This window comes from Neolamprologus brichardi, chromosome 22 (genome assembly GCF_056152115.1).
Source record: "Neolamprologus brichardi isolate AB-2024 chromosome 22, ASM5615211v1, whole genome shotgun sequence".
In the NCBI taxonomy this organism is placed as follows: Eukaryota; Metazoa; Chordata; class Actinopteri; order Cichliformes; family Cichlidae; genus Neolamprologus; species Neolamprologus brichardi.
In genome coordinates, this window is record NC_142124.1 from 20,213,213 (window position 1) to 20,229,061 (window position 15,849).

The window sequence follows — 15,849 nt, forward strand, 5'->3', positions numbered from 1 at the left end:
GTGTTCTTGAACGTTTTTCTTAATTTCTTTTCCTCTCGTGTGATATTTCATCAAAAATGTTGTACAGAAACACACAACCTAAGGGTACAATGCCACTACTCCCCAGCGCTTGCTGTGTGCAAGACATCAAAGGGCACACAAATTGCACAGACACGTACGCTCATGCCTCAGTGCTTGAAATGAAGGGCTGATAAGCTCGTGATGTGATTCATAGCTATATAGTGACTAACATCTCTCATTGCTATTGGTGTCCTCCAGCGACACATGGCCTCCGCTTGCACTCAAATGTAATATGGCTTCTTCTTCGTGTTGACGGATACTTGGACAGCCAAGCCAATATCACTAATTCATGCGTTTGTAATTCTTTCATAGTGTTTTTTTTTTTTTTTGTTAATGTGCTCAGATTTTCCTGCAATGTTTTTTTTCTTTATTCTTTGTGCAGATATAACATTTTCTGTGAGGTCAAGGTGTTTCCAATTAAATTGCTATATTGATAAAACGGGCTGCCGGGTGGTTTGAAATAAGTGCCCGCTCTTATCTCGTCAGCTTTAAACAGTTTTGGATTGAGTGGCCAAACTGCATGACCCTTAGGCTTCTCAGGAAGGAGAGATTACTTTGCTGCAAACCTGGCTGTAATAAATCTGCCCTGCCCTGACCAGGTCACTCAGCACCGCTGCAAACAAATGGATTACACTGGGATACCTGGAACCACTTATTTATCAAAATTACTGTTTTCTTTGTTTTTGCCTTTACTTCCAATTCCCTTGAAGATTTGTAATTTAGTCTGATGGTCTTACTGTGGGCTTCTTGCACTGGCAGGACTAGAATTTAATAAGAAATATATCTGACAGCAGGATTAGTGTCTCTAGAAATCTGCAGGTATGGTCACATACCCTTTAGATAATCATGTGTGAATGTGGAGCTGTGTGAGCCTGCACTTATATTTCCTAACTTTGCTTCCCAGTGACCTTAATACTACAAAGTGAACCGGTCCAGGCCAAAAACAGCAGCATCATTAGGATGTATAAGTAGGATAGGTAACGCTGAGCCAGTGCAAAGTCAGTGTGCGTGCTGGGGGTGGGGGTCACCGAATAACCTCTTACGAATATATGAATAGAGAAGCTTTGGAAAAATATCCCTTGTGACTAACTACCTCCTTCTCCTTAACCTTTGCTACCGACACCCACAGAGCTGTGTTTGTGGATGCCGTTGTAGTCAGACCGTATGGTGTGACTGCATTAGAGTCATCTCACTTTTCCTGTATATGTACTGTACATAGAAATCTACTGTATACATGTTTTTTCCCCCTTCCATTCGAACCAGCTGTGCAACCTTTTTTTATCTATTAAAACCTGCCCGGCCATTTGTCAGAGCCCACCACTGTGCACAGTTAGTGCATCTCCTCTTGCACAAGCTAAGCTGATTGAGCCCTCTGTCAGGTTAAGTGTAGCTTACAGATAAGGTAGACAGCTCGGAGCTGTGGTGTAACAACAAATTGGAGCCTCAGGCTACATACTGAGTGCTCATTGTGTGGAGTGTGCGTGCGTGTGTATGTCTGAAAAAGTATGTGTGTTTCTGGTTGAACCTGTATGTGTGAGCATTCAAGCTGTCTTTGTGCTTCCCTGTGTAATCCACAGCTAACAGAATGCATCAGCACCTTTGTATTAGCTCACTGTGGCATTTGTTTAACTACAATAACTGTTGAGTGTGGTATTACATTATCCTGATGATGATCACCAATATATGGCATAGAGGATGGTAGATACTGGAACACACACGATTAGGGTTCATGGGTTCATCATTGACCTGATTTTCCAACAAGTGCACATATCCTGTTATTATATAGACAGTGTATTTTAACTTGCCATTATCTTTGGGAGTAAAAAGAGAGATTTTAGCTGTGAGAGTGATGTCTGTAACTGAAACTGCACGATCCCCTTCGGTGTGAACATTCTGATGAGTCTGGCTTCAATAAATGTTGCTTACGGTTGTTTGCCTGCGCTGCTCGCAGCACATGAATCAATTTCTTCCAGTCAGTTTTTCAGTTACACCTCAGGTAAACCTGCTGAGTCATCCAAATCCCAGCTCATTCCTACATCTTACGGCAAGTTCTGAGGACATATTCTAAAGTATAACCGAATTACACGCAAATGCTACACTGGTACCTGCTATTTTTAACCTGCTGCTTATGAATTTATCATTAAGAAATACTCAGATACTTGGTGACTCATACATGTTTGAGAATAAAGATCAGAGAAATCAGCGTTAGTGTTATAATGAGCTTAAATCTTTTTTGCTTTACTGAAAAAAACTAAATTTTAGTTGAATTTTTTATAATGTTGGGTATTGCAGTACCTGGCACTAATGGTATTATCACAACCAAACAATGATCATGTATGGTTTAATTGGATTGGCTGAGAAACACTAGAATGCAATGGAAAAAGACAAAAAGCTCTTATTAAGACTTTCCTGGCACCTACACACCAAATTTGATATAATACATTGTAACAGCTCTGGCTTGAAGTTTCTACATTTTCAGTTATTGTTGATTTTTGTCAACGAGGTGATAATGCTACTTTATGCTGATTGTTGAGGGCTTTGTGGATGGTGAAAGTGCACTGGACTTTAAAAGTCTACTGTTGGCCTCGGCATGGATTTAATTTTCATAGATATGTTCAAAATACACTTTTTTGGTAATTATATCCTGACACATGAATGGTGTCTTATAGTCATCCAGAAAAACATCCATATCACATGGTGTACGTACCTTAAGAGAAACCTCTGACTATTACATGAGCCCTTGCAAAGTGTTATGAGGACTTGACAAGGTCTTTGTCAACACTCAAGATCATAAGGGCAGATCTGTTTGAATCGGCTTCTTGTTCTCGTACCCACAGCTGAAGTGCCTCTTTGGTGTTGTTGGTTTATTTTTAATGACCGTGGAAAATTGAATTTCCCTGGACTATATTCCATTGGTAAAAGGTTGTTTTTTGCCTGATAGTGTTATGAGGAATTTTTCTTTTTGCCAACACTGGACCTTTCTTGTGAAAAAGTAATACAGCATTATAAAAGAGGATCAAACAACAAGCTTCTCCCACCTCAGGCATGACATCTGGCAGATTCAAAAAAAAAAGAAGAAGAAAAGATAAAAGCACAAAGAAGACAAGGAAAGTCAAAAATACGACGGTAAGCGGTTTGTCCGTGGCCCTGTATTGGCTAAGGGTGTGCTTGTTCTCAGCCGAGGTCATTCAAGTGGCATAATAACTGCACTCTCGGAGCAAAGTGCTCATTGATCCTTTTCTAAATGTCAACACTGAAGGGAAGGAAGACCTTCTCTGATTTTTCTCTGTTGTGAAAGTTATTCTCCTAAACTGTGGTATACTTTGGCTCTGATACATTTCTTACAATAAGAACATCATTTGTGTTATCTGTCTGTTTGCAACCGAATGTAGATGGAATTTGCTGTTATGTCTTTGTGCTGGATGGGGGAAGTGATTAGCTAAGCAAATGACCTGTTGTATAGAAAGTAGTGTGGTGATTTCTTTATGTCGGTGAGCTTTCAGAACTTTTGTCCAACAATAGACCATCTTGCAATGGGACTACACCAGCCATGATGTCTCTGAGTTCTTAAAGGCTCATGTTAAGGTTCACATCGACATCTTGTTTGGTTGTAATGCTCTCATCTTGAATGCCTACCTGCTGCAGGTGTTGTCTCCATGTTTTTTCATACTGTTGAACAGACAAACAGAGTGAAAAAGGGTGAAAATAAATACCAGCTACAGTGTCACATCTGGTAATAACATATTTCAATCTAAAGTCTTTTCTTAAAGCAGTTAAAGGCATAGTATGTTGCTCTCTCTCTTCTTACCATCTCATTTCTTATTTACAGGAGCTAGAGAGAGTGACGGCGTTACAGACCAACCTGCAGCTGGCAGCAGTCATTTGCACTAATGCAAGGAGGTAATTGCGTTCTGTTACATATCATCTATTCTGAGAAACCTACTCAAACAACTCATTCAAAGTGCATCTGCATATTAAGTGCTTTCCTCATAACCATATTGGCTTCCATTCAGATATTCTCAGTCTGTTGATGTGGTCACATTTGAGAAATATTTTTGTCTTGTTGTCTTAAAATAAAGTAGCTGTCCAAAACCTGCCATCACACATGATCTGTTCTTTGTTTGTTCGAGCCGCTATGTGGTTTGTGTGGGTGGTATAAGACAAAGCTTTATGCTGCTGATTCCTGAAGGTTTCGGTGGACATTTAGCATACAGTGCTATGTAACAGTTTCTTTTTATAATAAAGTGTAGATGGACAAGATGTGTTGGGGAATGGCATCAAAGGTCCTACAGGGCAGGATTGAATCATATGGTTACCCTACCCCTGTCACTCTTTTTAAATTTAAATAATAAACTCTTGTTTCATGGTTATTTCTTTTGAAAGCTCAGATACTCAATTATTTCAGTGATTTGTATAAATAGAAAAAGTCATCTTCAGGTACAAAAGTCTAGAGTCACCTCTTATTTTATTATATTTTACTTCCAGTGTGCTAGAACTTCCTGTTTTTCTTGGCTGCTTGACATTGGCTGCTTTTTCACTCATTTTCAGTCCGGTCCTTTTACCTGACTGTTTTTGGAGTCTCCCTTTTTTGTTTTTGTTTGTTTGTTCATGAAGCTATTTAGCACTGACCTGAATCACTCAAGCATAAAAACGCTTAAGCGATGAACCAGTGCTGTGTCTAGACATAACCAACGACTTAATAAAGAACTAATTATACGTTGTATCTTTAGGCAATTTGTTATAGTACAGTATATGAAAGTCAGGAAAGGCAAAGGCCTGACAATGGGACCTGAGAGATGCATCTCGTCTCTCAGTTAATCCATCTGCTGTTCACTGAAGCCTCATCAGAAATGGTCTCAGTGGAAGGACGGCTGTCATTCTTAAGAAAGGGAAACAAGAAAAAAAGGCTGATCTATGCCAAATTACACAAGACCTGGACTCAAAATCAGTGTCAACAGATGTTATGGAGTGATGAATACAAATGAGACATTTTTGGTTCAAATTGTTACCATTAAGTATGTAGGAGGTCACGAGAGGTACTATCTATAGAGGTGGCTCTGTCATAGTTTTGGCTGCATTTCAGCCAGCAGTGATTGGGACCTTGTCAGATTTGATGGAATTATGAGTTATAAGCTTAGACCTCAAGATCTTTACTCAGCACTGAAAGCATAACAAAATAATGGTGCATTCATCTATTACTCTTAAAATCTGTTACTACCTGGGCTATAGTTCTGTGTGTATATGTCTTCTCTTGTGCTGCTTACCGTCTTGTTTTTGACCTCTGAATACCTGGTAACATTGACCTGAGACTTCTTCTGTGAAGGCAACTGAGTGTGGCAAAGGAGGGATTCACCGAGGCCAGCCTCGGTCTGCTGGCCAATCAGAGAAGGCGACAACTGCTAACAGGCCTGCTCAAGTCTCTGAGGACCATCAAGACCCTGGTAAAGTTAACTCACATGGTTTACTATGCAGCTTTTATTTTTTATTTTTTTTGGCGGGGGGGGGGGGGGAACCAGTGGTAAGGAATAAGGACCAGGGAGCAACCACAAGTTTCTGTGTTTCAGCAGCTGCTAACAAGCACTACATGTTAACAGTGATGTATTGACCAGTGAGCATGGAATAGACTATCAATGAATTTAAGTGACTTCACTGTTGTAGTTGAAAATATCTGTGATTGTGTAATGAGTTGAACTCATGTCACCTTTGAAGTGAGCAACGAGGTGCCGAGTTTCAGGTGTATATGTGGAGAGGGTGCTTGATGCTCGCATATTTAGGTGCTCAAAATTGCACCCTACATACAAAAAGTTGAGCTCGACTTCTAATCTTTCTTCAACAATTCAACAATTCTCAGTATCACACATCAGTGATCTTTAATTGGTTCTTGAAGTCATCCTGCAAGGATTCATTCTGTTGTTTTGGTTAATTCAACTTTCAACATTGTAAATTATGACTTTTGTCTTGGTGCTGTCCTTTGAATTACTCTAGTAATGAATACAGTTTCCCGTGCACTATTTTCTTTCTACTTTTTTTATTTACTAATGTGTATTGGTTGACCTGCAAAATCATTTAAGTATGATGTAGTCCTCTGATTCTGACTGACCTACATCGCTCTGAAATAACTTCATAAACACAGTGTGATGTTACTGTTAACAAATAAGTGCAGTCTTCAGTAATCAGTGCAACAGTTTCTCTACACATGATTTAAAATTAGGCTGGGAGTTAATCAGACATGCTCTCTTTTAATCACTTTAATCATTTGCTCACACTGTAATCAGACAAATATGCTGCCAACATAATCACAGCAGGAAAGTGCAGAGCTAGTTTGAATAGATTATGAGTTCGTATTGTGTCCTCTTAGGTATTTGATGCTGTATTCATGTGTTTTTCTGCTTGTCATTGCTCCCCCTCACAGCAAAGAACAGATGTAAGACTCAGCGAGATGCTCGAGGTATAGTAATCCCTACACACACACACACGCACACACGCGCACACACGCACTGTGTTATTAATTGACAGTAAAAGGTCAAACATCAGTGGGGATTCAACATTGAAAGCAAAACCCACACAAACATGAGAGACAAATACAAATCTATATGTGCTGTTAAGGTCAGCAGTACAGTATATGGAATAGTTTTCACTGCCACTGTGTGTAATCCTTGGTTATTTGCAGAGTACCTGCTGTTATAAGCATTTTAAGAAAATTGTAGTTTTAGACTGGATCAGAATCGTAAATCTATAGTAAACCATCATCCACAGCTTTCACCTGGTGTGATTATGGACTAGTTTTTCCATTAAGCCACACTAAAAATCCTATATTTTTGTGGCATGTAACATGCATTAAACATTATAACTCCTCTTGTTCTTTAGGAAGAAGATTATCCAGGTGCAATCCAGCTGTGTCTGGAATGTCAGAAGGCCGCCAGCACCTTTAAACACTACAGCTGCATCAGGTAGAGTACGAGCAGATTGATAGAGTGATATGTTACTGTATCTAGCGGGAGTAGGCATCGACTTCATTTTTCTGTCTGGAAAATCTTTTGTTATCAATATGATTTTCCTGAGTTATGCTGTTGTTTTACATCTTCCATTGTCAATTCTTATTTGGAGTAGAAGAAATTTAGAAATTGACCTGATTTAAAATATTGATTGGTTTCTCTTGAAATGTGTCTTTTTTTCATGGCTGGAATCAAATTGCTCTGGTGTAAGACGTAGTATTAAGAGGCTTCTTATGCCCCTTTGTTTGCATTAGGTGTGATATCAGAGTAGTTTCTAAAAGTTTTAACCCTCTAAAGACATTATTAGTGCGCTGATATTTCAGTCTGAACCAGAACATCTTTACTTCAGCCACAGTTTTCTTTTTAAACATTTGGTTTGGTGTTTTTGGCGAGCTTTAATTCTGAAGTCCTCAGATTGGAAAACACATAATATCACCAGTTAAAGGCAGGAAGCGTGAAGGTTGTGCCACAGAGATAGTTAGACTGGAAAAACTTATCAGAGGTGGTGACAGATGTAAAGCAATGAGTAGCTTCTTTATTTTTACGCTCTCCTTTTTTTTTAAATGTAAGAGTGAGATTTGAAAAGCTTTAGGGATGATTGATGCGGAGAAAATGGGAAATATAGTGAATACTTGACGGTTTGTCATTTAAGTACCTTTATTCAGTTTGTGTCACTAGCTGGGTGTTCAGACCTTTTTATGCATTGACAGATTGATCCGGGATGCCAGAGAGATGAATAATGATCATCTCCACCCATTTCACCTGCCCACGGATCCATCTTTTTGTTTTCTTTTTCCTTTTTAGTCAGTTTCTTGACAGTCACGGCTAATGGCTGTCCCTCCCTGAGCCTGCTTCTGCTGGAGTTTTCTTCCTGCTAAAAGGGAGTTTTTCCTTCCCACTTTCGCCGGTTTTCTTTGTATTATTGTAGGGTATTTAAATTTGGTGCCCTATACATAAAATGGAATTGAATTGAAAAATTGTGTCTGTAAATTGTATTACTAGACACTGTGTTCCTAACAGCCTGTTGCAAAACACATACTTTCTTTAGATTGTCAAAAATAACACAGTTTGATAGATATGAAAGATTATTTTTTTGAACCATGGAGGTTCAACGTGTCAGGCCAAAAACAAACCCCCCCCCCAAAATAACTACATACAACAGAGGAACAGTATCTGAAAGACATATCCTTAAGGAACAGAAAAAAAATGCCGTGAAAGATTCCCATTGACTTTGCAAACATGCAGATTTTATTTTATATCAACATTTGTTTCCCACAATGTCTTAACACAGTGGAGCAGAAAACAAAGGCAGCCTCGTTGTGATGCCAGAATGACAACCTGACTGCTGGGAAATGGTGATCAATAAGGCGGCGTTATGCACAAGGGATTGTTTTGGTGCGGAAAAATCCTCCCACTGTCCCCTCCCGCTTGCAGCTGCCGCCTATACATGTAGCTGTCACCCCTGTTTCCACCGTCATTAATTTATCATTATTGCAGTTTCATTTCGAAAGTGATGCTCTTTAAACGTGCTCGACTGTGGCTGTGTGGATTAGACCTTGCACCATTTGCCACCAGTGTCAACACCCACCACAAGAAGCCTATCAGTGCAGTAACTCGTTTGTGATCATCTTAACTTGTTCTTGCAGTGGAAGTTTGCTTGCTCTTCACACTCGTGCTGTTTTTTTTAAATTCTTCCACTGTTTCTTCCTCCTCAGTGTATGCAGTTTATAACATGGGTACACTGATTACACATCTGTCATGCTGCGCAGTAACAAACTGCACTTTCTGTCCATACCCCTTAGGCAGCCCGTAGCCCGTCTGCTACACTTCCATTTAACCTTGTAGCGATGCTTTTCCATTGACTGCTGAATGTTGTACATTTGTCATGCCCACTCCTCGTTTGACTCCATTTGTTCCTTACCCTTTAAAAGTCAATATTGTCTGCCCATGAAGGTACTCAAACGGCTGTCTCGGTCCATTTTCTTCAGGCAGCTATTAGGCAGCTTAAGGACCCCCATGTATCCAGCATTGTATTCACGAAATGTGAACTCCGCTGTGATCTTAGAATTACAAAAGAAGTGTCTAGTCTGAGCTTGTGTGTGTGTGTTTTCTTCTGTCAAAGTAAAATTATTTGACTATTACACAATTAAGGTATGTCGTGCATATAGTTGCTGCCTGCTGCCATCATGATTCTGCAGAAATAGAAAGATTGTGCTAGATGTGTTTGTTTTATTGTGCAGGAGAAGTACAGCTCAGCATGTGAACAGTTTAAAGCAGCCTGCCCAACATCAGCAAGCAAGCGTCACGAGTAATAGTGTGTCACTTGAATTTGTGTTTACTTGCTATGCTTTAGAGATCATGATATAGGGGTACCCCCACCCCCTACCCCCCGAGCATATTCAGAGTCAGCTCAGTTTCTTTGGTCTGATGGATGTTTTTTGGTTTTTTTTTTTTTGTAGTTTCTCTGCCCATTTCTGTATTTGTGGCTTGTTACTTTTTCTGGTGCTTTATAAGTTTGGAAGGAAGATGATAAAGGCGACCAACCCCGTTCCCTTAATGACAAGACTTGACACCTTAATATGTACCAATAACGATGTCTGGATTAGTCCAAGGGTGTCCATAGTAACCTGTGTAGGCGGAGATCACTCGGACTTCTGATGCACACATAGTCATTTTGTTCTGGATGCCTGAAATATGACAGAAACCGCTCAGTTTCCACTAGGTTACCCCTAGTAGGCATCCAAGGGGGAAAGAAGTAACATTTTCATTGATTTGTAGCTTGCCCTTTCCAATAATAAGCAGAAAGTATCGATCATATCTTAATTTCTCCAGCAAACCAGTTTTAGTGAGACATGTTGTCTCTCTTTAATATTTGGATCTAACTGGGTTTTGATGTTAGCTGCTGTACTAAATACTCAGTTTATCAGATTAATCAGAGCGTATACATCTATATCCAAGGTTTGCATAAGTTTTAGTCCGGAAAACAAAGTAATAAATTGACAAAAAGCAAAATAAAAAAGGAAAGTGACTCAGAAATCTGATAACATTTACAAGCGTTACTGAATAATCCATTACATTGTATTAGCTTTTGGTGTTACCTTGGAGCCAGCAAGTTATAATAGTACCCATGGAGAACTCCAATAAAGACGTTAGTTGCAAAATACCTCAGGAAATATTACATAAAATCTTGTACCTGGAAAAAAAGCACATTCTAACAGTCTGACAGGATCAATTTTCCCCGCTGCTTTTCTTTCTAAACTCCTTTATCTTTCAACTGATTCCTACTTACCCTCTTCTCTTTTAGCTTTCCACAAACCTCAGCTGCTTTTTGTCTGGCATAATTCTAGCAACTGCCATCCCCTCTCCCCCATCTTTCACTCTTCCGAGGTCTTTCCCTGCTTCTTTGTTGCCTTTCTACCCGTGTTGTGCAGTGGCTATTATAACTCCAGCAAAAATGTCACTCTCACAAAATCTGAGGATACTGCAGATCCTTGAAAGCACAACACACATCGTCTGTTTTAGTGAGTCATCAAGTCAGTGTGAAGAAACTAGCCCCAAGGCTCTATGGACACCTTTCGCCAGTTATTAGTGAAAATGGGGTGAAAAAAACCCTCCTAAATTCCATCAAACTATGTTTCAATGCTTGTTTTCCCTGCGGGGAACAGATTGCTAATTAGGTTTTTCCTGCTCATCTGTTATTTATGCATTCTGTCTGATCAGCAATGACTGCCAGTATGTAGGGAGGAGCTGCATCTGTGCATTAAACCGTATGTACTGGACAGTGACGCATACAGAGGAGAAGGACTGAACAGCAGCAGGTGATTGGCTCTCATTGACTTCTTGTAGATCTCAACAACCAAGAGGTCAAAAAAATTTGTGCCAAGTGTGCTTAAGTTAGGTTTAGAGACTCATTTAAGGCTTCAGTAATGCATGATTAAATCAGCCACTTTAGCTTACTGGATATCATGCATTCTTATTAAAAGTGCAGGTCAGTCCACTGCTGTAAACTAAACCAAAAGACTAAAAAATGACCTAACTGCTGTTCAGGAATTACAGCCATTTCTTTACACGTACTCCCTCATTTTTAGAGTTTTAAACTGAAATGGACAAAATAATTGAATTTTAAATACAAGGATTATTTTTAATACTTGGGTAAAAAATGTAGTCGGTGACTGCTTGAAGTCTTGAACTCATGGACATCACCAAATGCTGTGTTTCCTCACGTGGGATGCTCCGCCAGGCCATAGCTGCTTTTTTATGGGTCTCTCTGCTTTCAGGTTTGTATTCAGTAACTAAAAAGCTGCTTTATTGGGTTGAGATCAGGTGACTATCACATTTCTTTGCTTTGAGAAACTCTTAGGTTGCCTTTGCTGTTTGCTTTGGATATCCACTTGCGCTGTGAAGCACTGAGTTTTGCAGTATTTGGCTGAATATGAGCAGAGAGCATAGCCCACTTCACAATTCATCTTGCTTCTTCTATCAGCAGTCACTTCATCTATAAACACCAGTGACCTGGCTGCACTGGAAGCCATACATGTTTGATAGATGATGTTTTATACTTGGGATCAGGAGCTGTTTCTCTCCTTTTCCATAATTTTCTCATTCCATCATTCTGGTGGAAGTTCATCATGGTTTCATTTGTTCAGATAATTTTTTCCAGACTGTCCAGACTCTTTTAGATGTTTTCTGGCAAATGTTAATCTAACCTTCCTGTTCTTGTTTAACAACTGCATATTGCTACATTTATATTCATGAAGGCGCCTCTTGGTTGTAGACCTTGATAATGATGCACCTACCTCTTTGACAGCATTCCTTACTTGGATGGATGTTGTGAAAGGAAACAATTTGAGCTTGTCCTCTTTTTAAGAATACACTAGATTGTGGATTTGGCTACTCTGGCTACTTTAGCTGTCTCTCTCAAAGGTTTATTTAGTTAATGGAGGCCTCCTTCACTTGTACTAACATGTCTTTTAACCTTATATCAAGAGTTCCTGTGAACAGCTACGAAATGCAAGTTCAACACTTGGGATCAACTCCAGATCTTTTATCTGCCTAATTTGTCTTAATGTGTCTTAATGAAGAAACCTGTATGTCAGTCAGCTTTCTAGCTTCTTTAAAGCCTCTGAAAATGGGGAGCTATGTATAAAAATAGCTGTAATTTTTAAACACTTAATGCACTACCCTTTAAAAACCCCTTGAATCAAAGCTGAAAGTCTGCACTTCAGTCAGATATTGATTATTTGATTTAAATGTGGTGTACAGAGGCAAAATCTACTAAAATTGTCTTTGTCCAAAAACTTCTGAACTTGCAGAAGTTTGCAGCTAGCAAGGTAGACAGCCAAGGTACACACTGAAAACAGCTTCTGTGTTTGGTGATATTTGAGGTCTGCCACTAAAGAAAAAAGCAACCGAGGTTGTGCTCGCGTCAGCCTACACTGCTAATGATTATATTTTTCTTTTATGCTCTCTCAGTACTTTTTAGCTCGCAGTTTAGCTCCTGTTACTCTGCACTGCCACATAATACACTTTAATGTTTCATAACAGCGCTGTAGGAGAGACTCTGCTAACCTTGAGTTCACCTCTGCACAGAATCAATCAGGGATCAGCTTGGCCTCTTACCGTCTTTATTTTGTCTCTCTCGCGTACACACACACACACACACACACACACACACACACACACACACACACACGTTATAACAAATGCAAACTGTGCTCCACTAGAGGCTACAGTACCTGGCTTGCGGATCACACACGAGTCTTAACTGGTCTTTCATACAGGGCTGTGTACGTGTGTGTTTGACTCTGCATGTGTCAGTCCAGCTCCCAGCGCGCCACCGCATAAAAAGGAAGAAGCAGATTAGCAAACGTGCAGCAGCTGTGCTGCTGAGCTCAACCTGGCACTACTCCCCGAATCACTCTGCCCCACCTCTCCTCCTGCAGCTAAGCAAAAACCACAACCAGCCACCACAGGGGCATTTATCATCCTGGCCTCTGCCCTTCTGGTGGATGTTCTTAGTCTTGCTCTACTTTGGGCCTTTCCTGTGTACATTCAGATTTATTGGCATTGATCAGTTCATCCCTCTGGATGAGCCTGCTTTCCAGCTGCCTTCCAACTAAATTTCTTTATCTTGGCTTTTAATGATAGAGGAATTGGCTGTGACTTCCTTTTTCATATTGTGGCCAAGAGTTTCTGATGTTATCGTTGCTGTTACGCATTTGCATCCCCGACTGTATCTCATACCTGTGGTAAACAGCTTAGTCATCACTGAAAGTTAAACTGAGGCTGGCTGCTGCAAATCAGTCCTTCCTAACTTTTATTCTCATCTCTGCCTTTTTTTCGGTCTAAACACCCGCATTTAGCTTTGTGCACCTTATAAACGCACACGCATGTCTACACAGGTAGATACATTACCGAATTTCAAAGTGTCTGACTCATTTATTCACCTGTTTTGCAAACTGGTACGTGCAGCTTCTGTCCCTTTGCGGACTCCCTGCCTATCCCTCACTGTAGCTAGATGCTTAATTAGCAATTTGTTAAGGACACACTCTCCCTTGGGCAACTACACACTCACAAGGCACAACATAAGAGCAGGCTGACCTGAAAAAGACCCCGAGCAAAGCGGAGACAGAGGCAGGAAAACAGTGAAACAGAGGGTGATTATGAATGGATGCAGTGGCGGGGAAGTCACAAGGGAATTGAATCGGAGTCTTGGGATCTGCAAAGTAGTCATGTTTCCTGTTGATACTTCTCAGCTTCAGAGTTGAAAGTGTTCGCCAGGATGAGTCGAAATCTGAGCGCGCTCCAAGGATGCGTGGGCATTTTGTATCTCAGATAGCATGATGCTTGCACAGAAACACACACTATCAGCATTCACAGTTTATTTCACTGGCACACATATTTCCAAACTTGGTTTTCATCCATCAGTGATTTTCATGTTTTTTTAAATAAACCAATTAGTTGAACTAATTCATTCATAATTTGATCTTCAGTATTGTTTGTTATTGGTTTTTTTTACAGCTGAAATGAAGTTAAATGGTTAAAAATGGTGTGCATTTGGTTTAGAGTCATTTGTGATGGACATTTTGTAATATTTGTTGTCATTTCAAACAGATCAGAAAATGTAATTGACAGCAATTAAAGGTCTCAAATAAAAAAATCTATTTTCTCATCCACCTTCTTTTTTTCCCCTTCTTATTTCCCCTCCACAGCGAGTTGAATTCCAAACTACAAGACACTCTGGAGCAGATCGAGGTATGTGCGTCCATGCTTCGTCTCTAATTCCATTAGCAGAGAGCAGTAAAAGGACGCTTAGCAGTATGTAATATGGAGTTCTAACCTCATCATTTTCCAGAAGCCTTGATCTGAAAGAAGCAATTTATGCTTCATTTTGACATTTTTTCATAGTTTGCCTTTCTTATTCTGGGTCTGCCAAATATTGACACATTCAGAAAAGTCGTTATTATGAGTGTGCAGGCATAGTAAATTATCTGTTTCATCTCTGGCTGTGTCGTGATATGTGTGCGTGCATGTGTGTGTGTGTGTGTAATAAATGGTATGCAAGGCAATTTTCTCTTTACGCCTGCTGCTGTGCCTGAGTAGATTAATTACTTACAGTTTTGTCCGTAAACAAGAAGGAGACGTGCTCGTGTGCACATCCACCTGCCTGTGTGCTCGTTTGTTTACCTGTCAGTTAAGAAGTGATGCAAAATCCTTTAAAATCATAAAGCTACTACAGTCAGAAGCACTTGGACCATCTATTGTGCATCTAAGACGGTCTTTGAAATGTATGAATATACGCGTCCCCAGCATATGTTGTCATCTGGCCCTCTTAATTACTTTACTGACTAGTTACTTCTTGTCGTGCAGTTCTAGTTTTTTTGCTTTTTAAGGCATGAGAAAATGATTTGCGATGCAAGGCGATTGATCATTTAGCCTTTATCAGCGCTGTGCTCTTTGAGGTCAGCTTATTGTTACACATTACACACTCTCGTGCTAACTTTCCTTGCCTCCCCTTATCTCTTTGTCAAAGTCTTAGACACACACTCACACTCACATCCACATCCAATTACCTGCCCTTGGCTGTGTGTGATAGCTTTACAACTGCACGTCCATATCTAAATCCCTGGTCTTAAGAATAATAATCCCTCTCTTTTTATTCCCCCCCTTTCCCCTTACTTTGGCCCTTTTTCCCTCTTTGTCATCTGCCTATTTCTGGCTCCAGGAGCAGCTTGACGTCGCTCTGTCGAAGACTTGTAAGCACTTCGATGTCTCGCACTACACCAAGGTCCAGCTGGCCTACACACTACTGGGGAAAACACAGGTCAGTGGTTTGACTGGCCTGCAAGGGTCAGCAGTAATGGCTAAACATGGATTGACAATAACCTGCTTATTTTCTTTGTTTGCTGCAACTTTTCTTTCGTTTGACTTTGTCTTTTGCTCTTATGGGGATTTTTTTGTGTGGACCTGAAAGATAACTCCATCCTTTCAGTTTCTGTCCTTGATGCTGTTGTTTTCCTTTGTGCACTCCTCTGCTACTTCGGGAGTTTGTCCAATTAGCTGCTAAAGTTGGTCCCTCATGTTTGCAACTTTTTTTTTTTTTTTTTTTTACCTTTTAGATAAGAGGAAAATCCAGAAATAGTTTGGTTAGAGCCAAAAAAAACATAAGAATGGAGTTTTGCTTTGGTAAAGTTTTTCTTTGTTATTAATGTTATTACACCTTTTTAATTAAAGGAGTGTATTTTTAAACCAGCTTGTACATTTTGTGTTTTCCCCTTGAAATAAAGCATATTTT

The 15,849-nt window shown here is 39.9% G+C and overlaps 1 protein-coding gene across 2 annotated transcripts in view; it reads left to right on the forward strand.

Moving 5' to 3' along the window:
- The window catches only part of vps50 (VPS50 EARP/GARPII complex subunit), a 120,251-nt gene that overhangs the window by 23,969 nt on the left and 80,433 nt on the right, over positions 1-15,849 (forward strand). For both annotated transcript variants that reach the window (XM_035906508.2, XM_006787678.3), the window contains exons 6-11: positions 3,890-3,960; positions 5,384-5,501; positions 6,473-6,508; positions 6,928-7,010; positions 14,267-14,309; positions 15,280-15,378. In XM_035906508.2, coding sequence (XP_035762401.1) covers positions 3,890-3,960; positions 5,384-5,501; positions 6,473-6,508; positions 6,928-7,010; positions 14,267-14,309; positions 15,280-15,378 — 450 coding nt within the window. The remainder of the gene's footprint in view (positions 1-3,889; positions 3,961-5,383; positions 5,502-6,472; positions 6,509-6,927; positions 7,011-14,266; positions 14,310-15,279; positions 15,379-15,849) is intronic.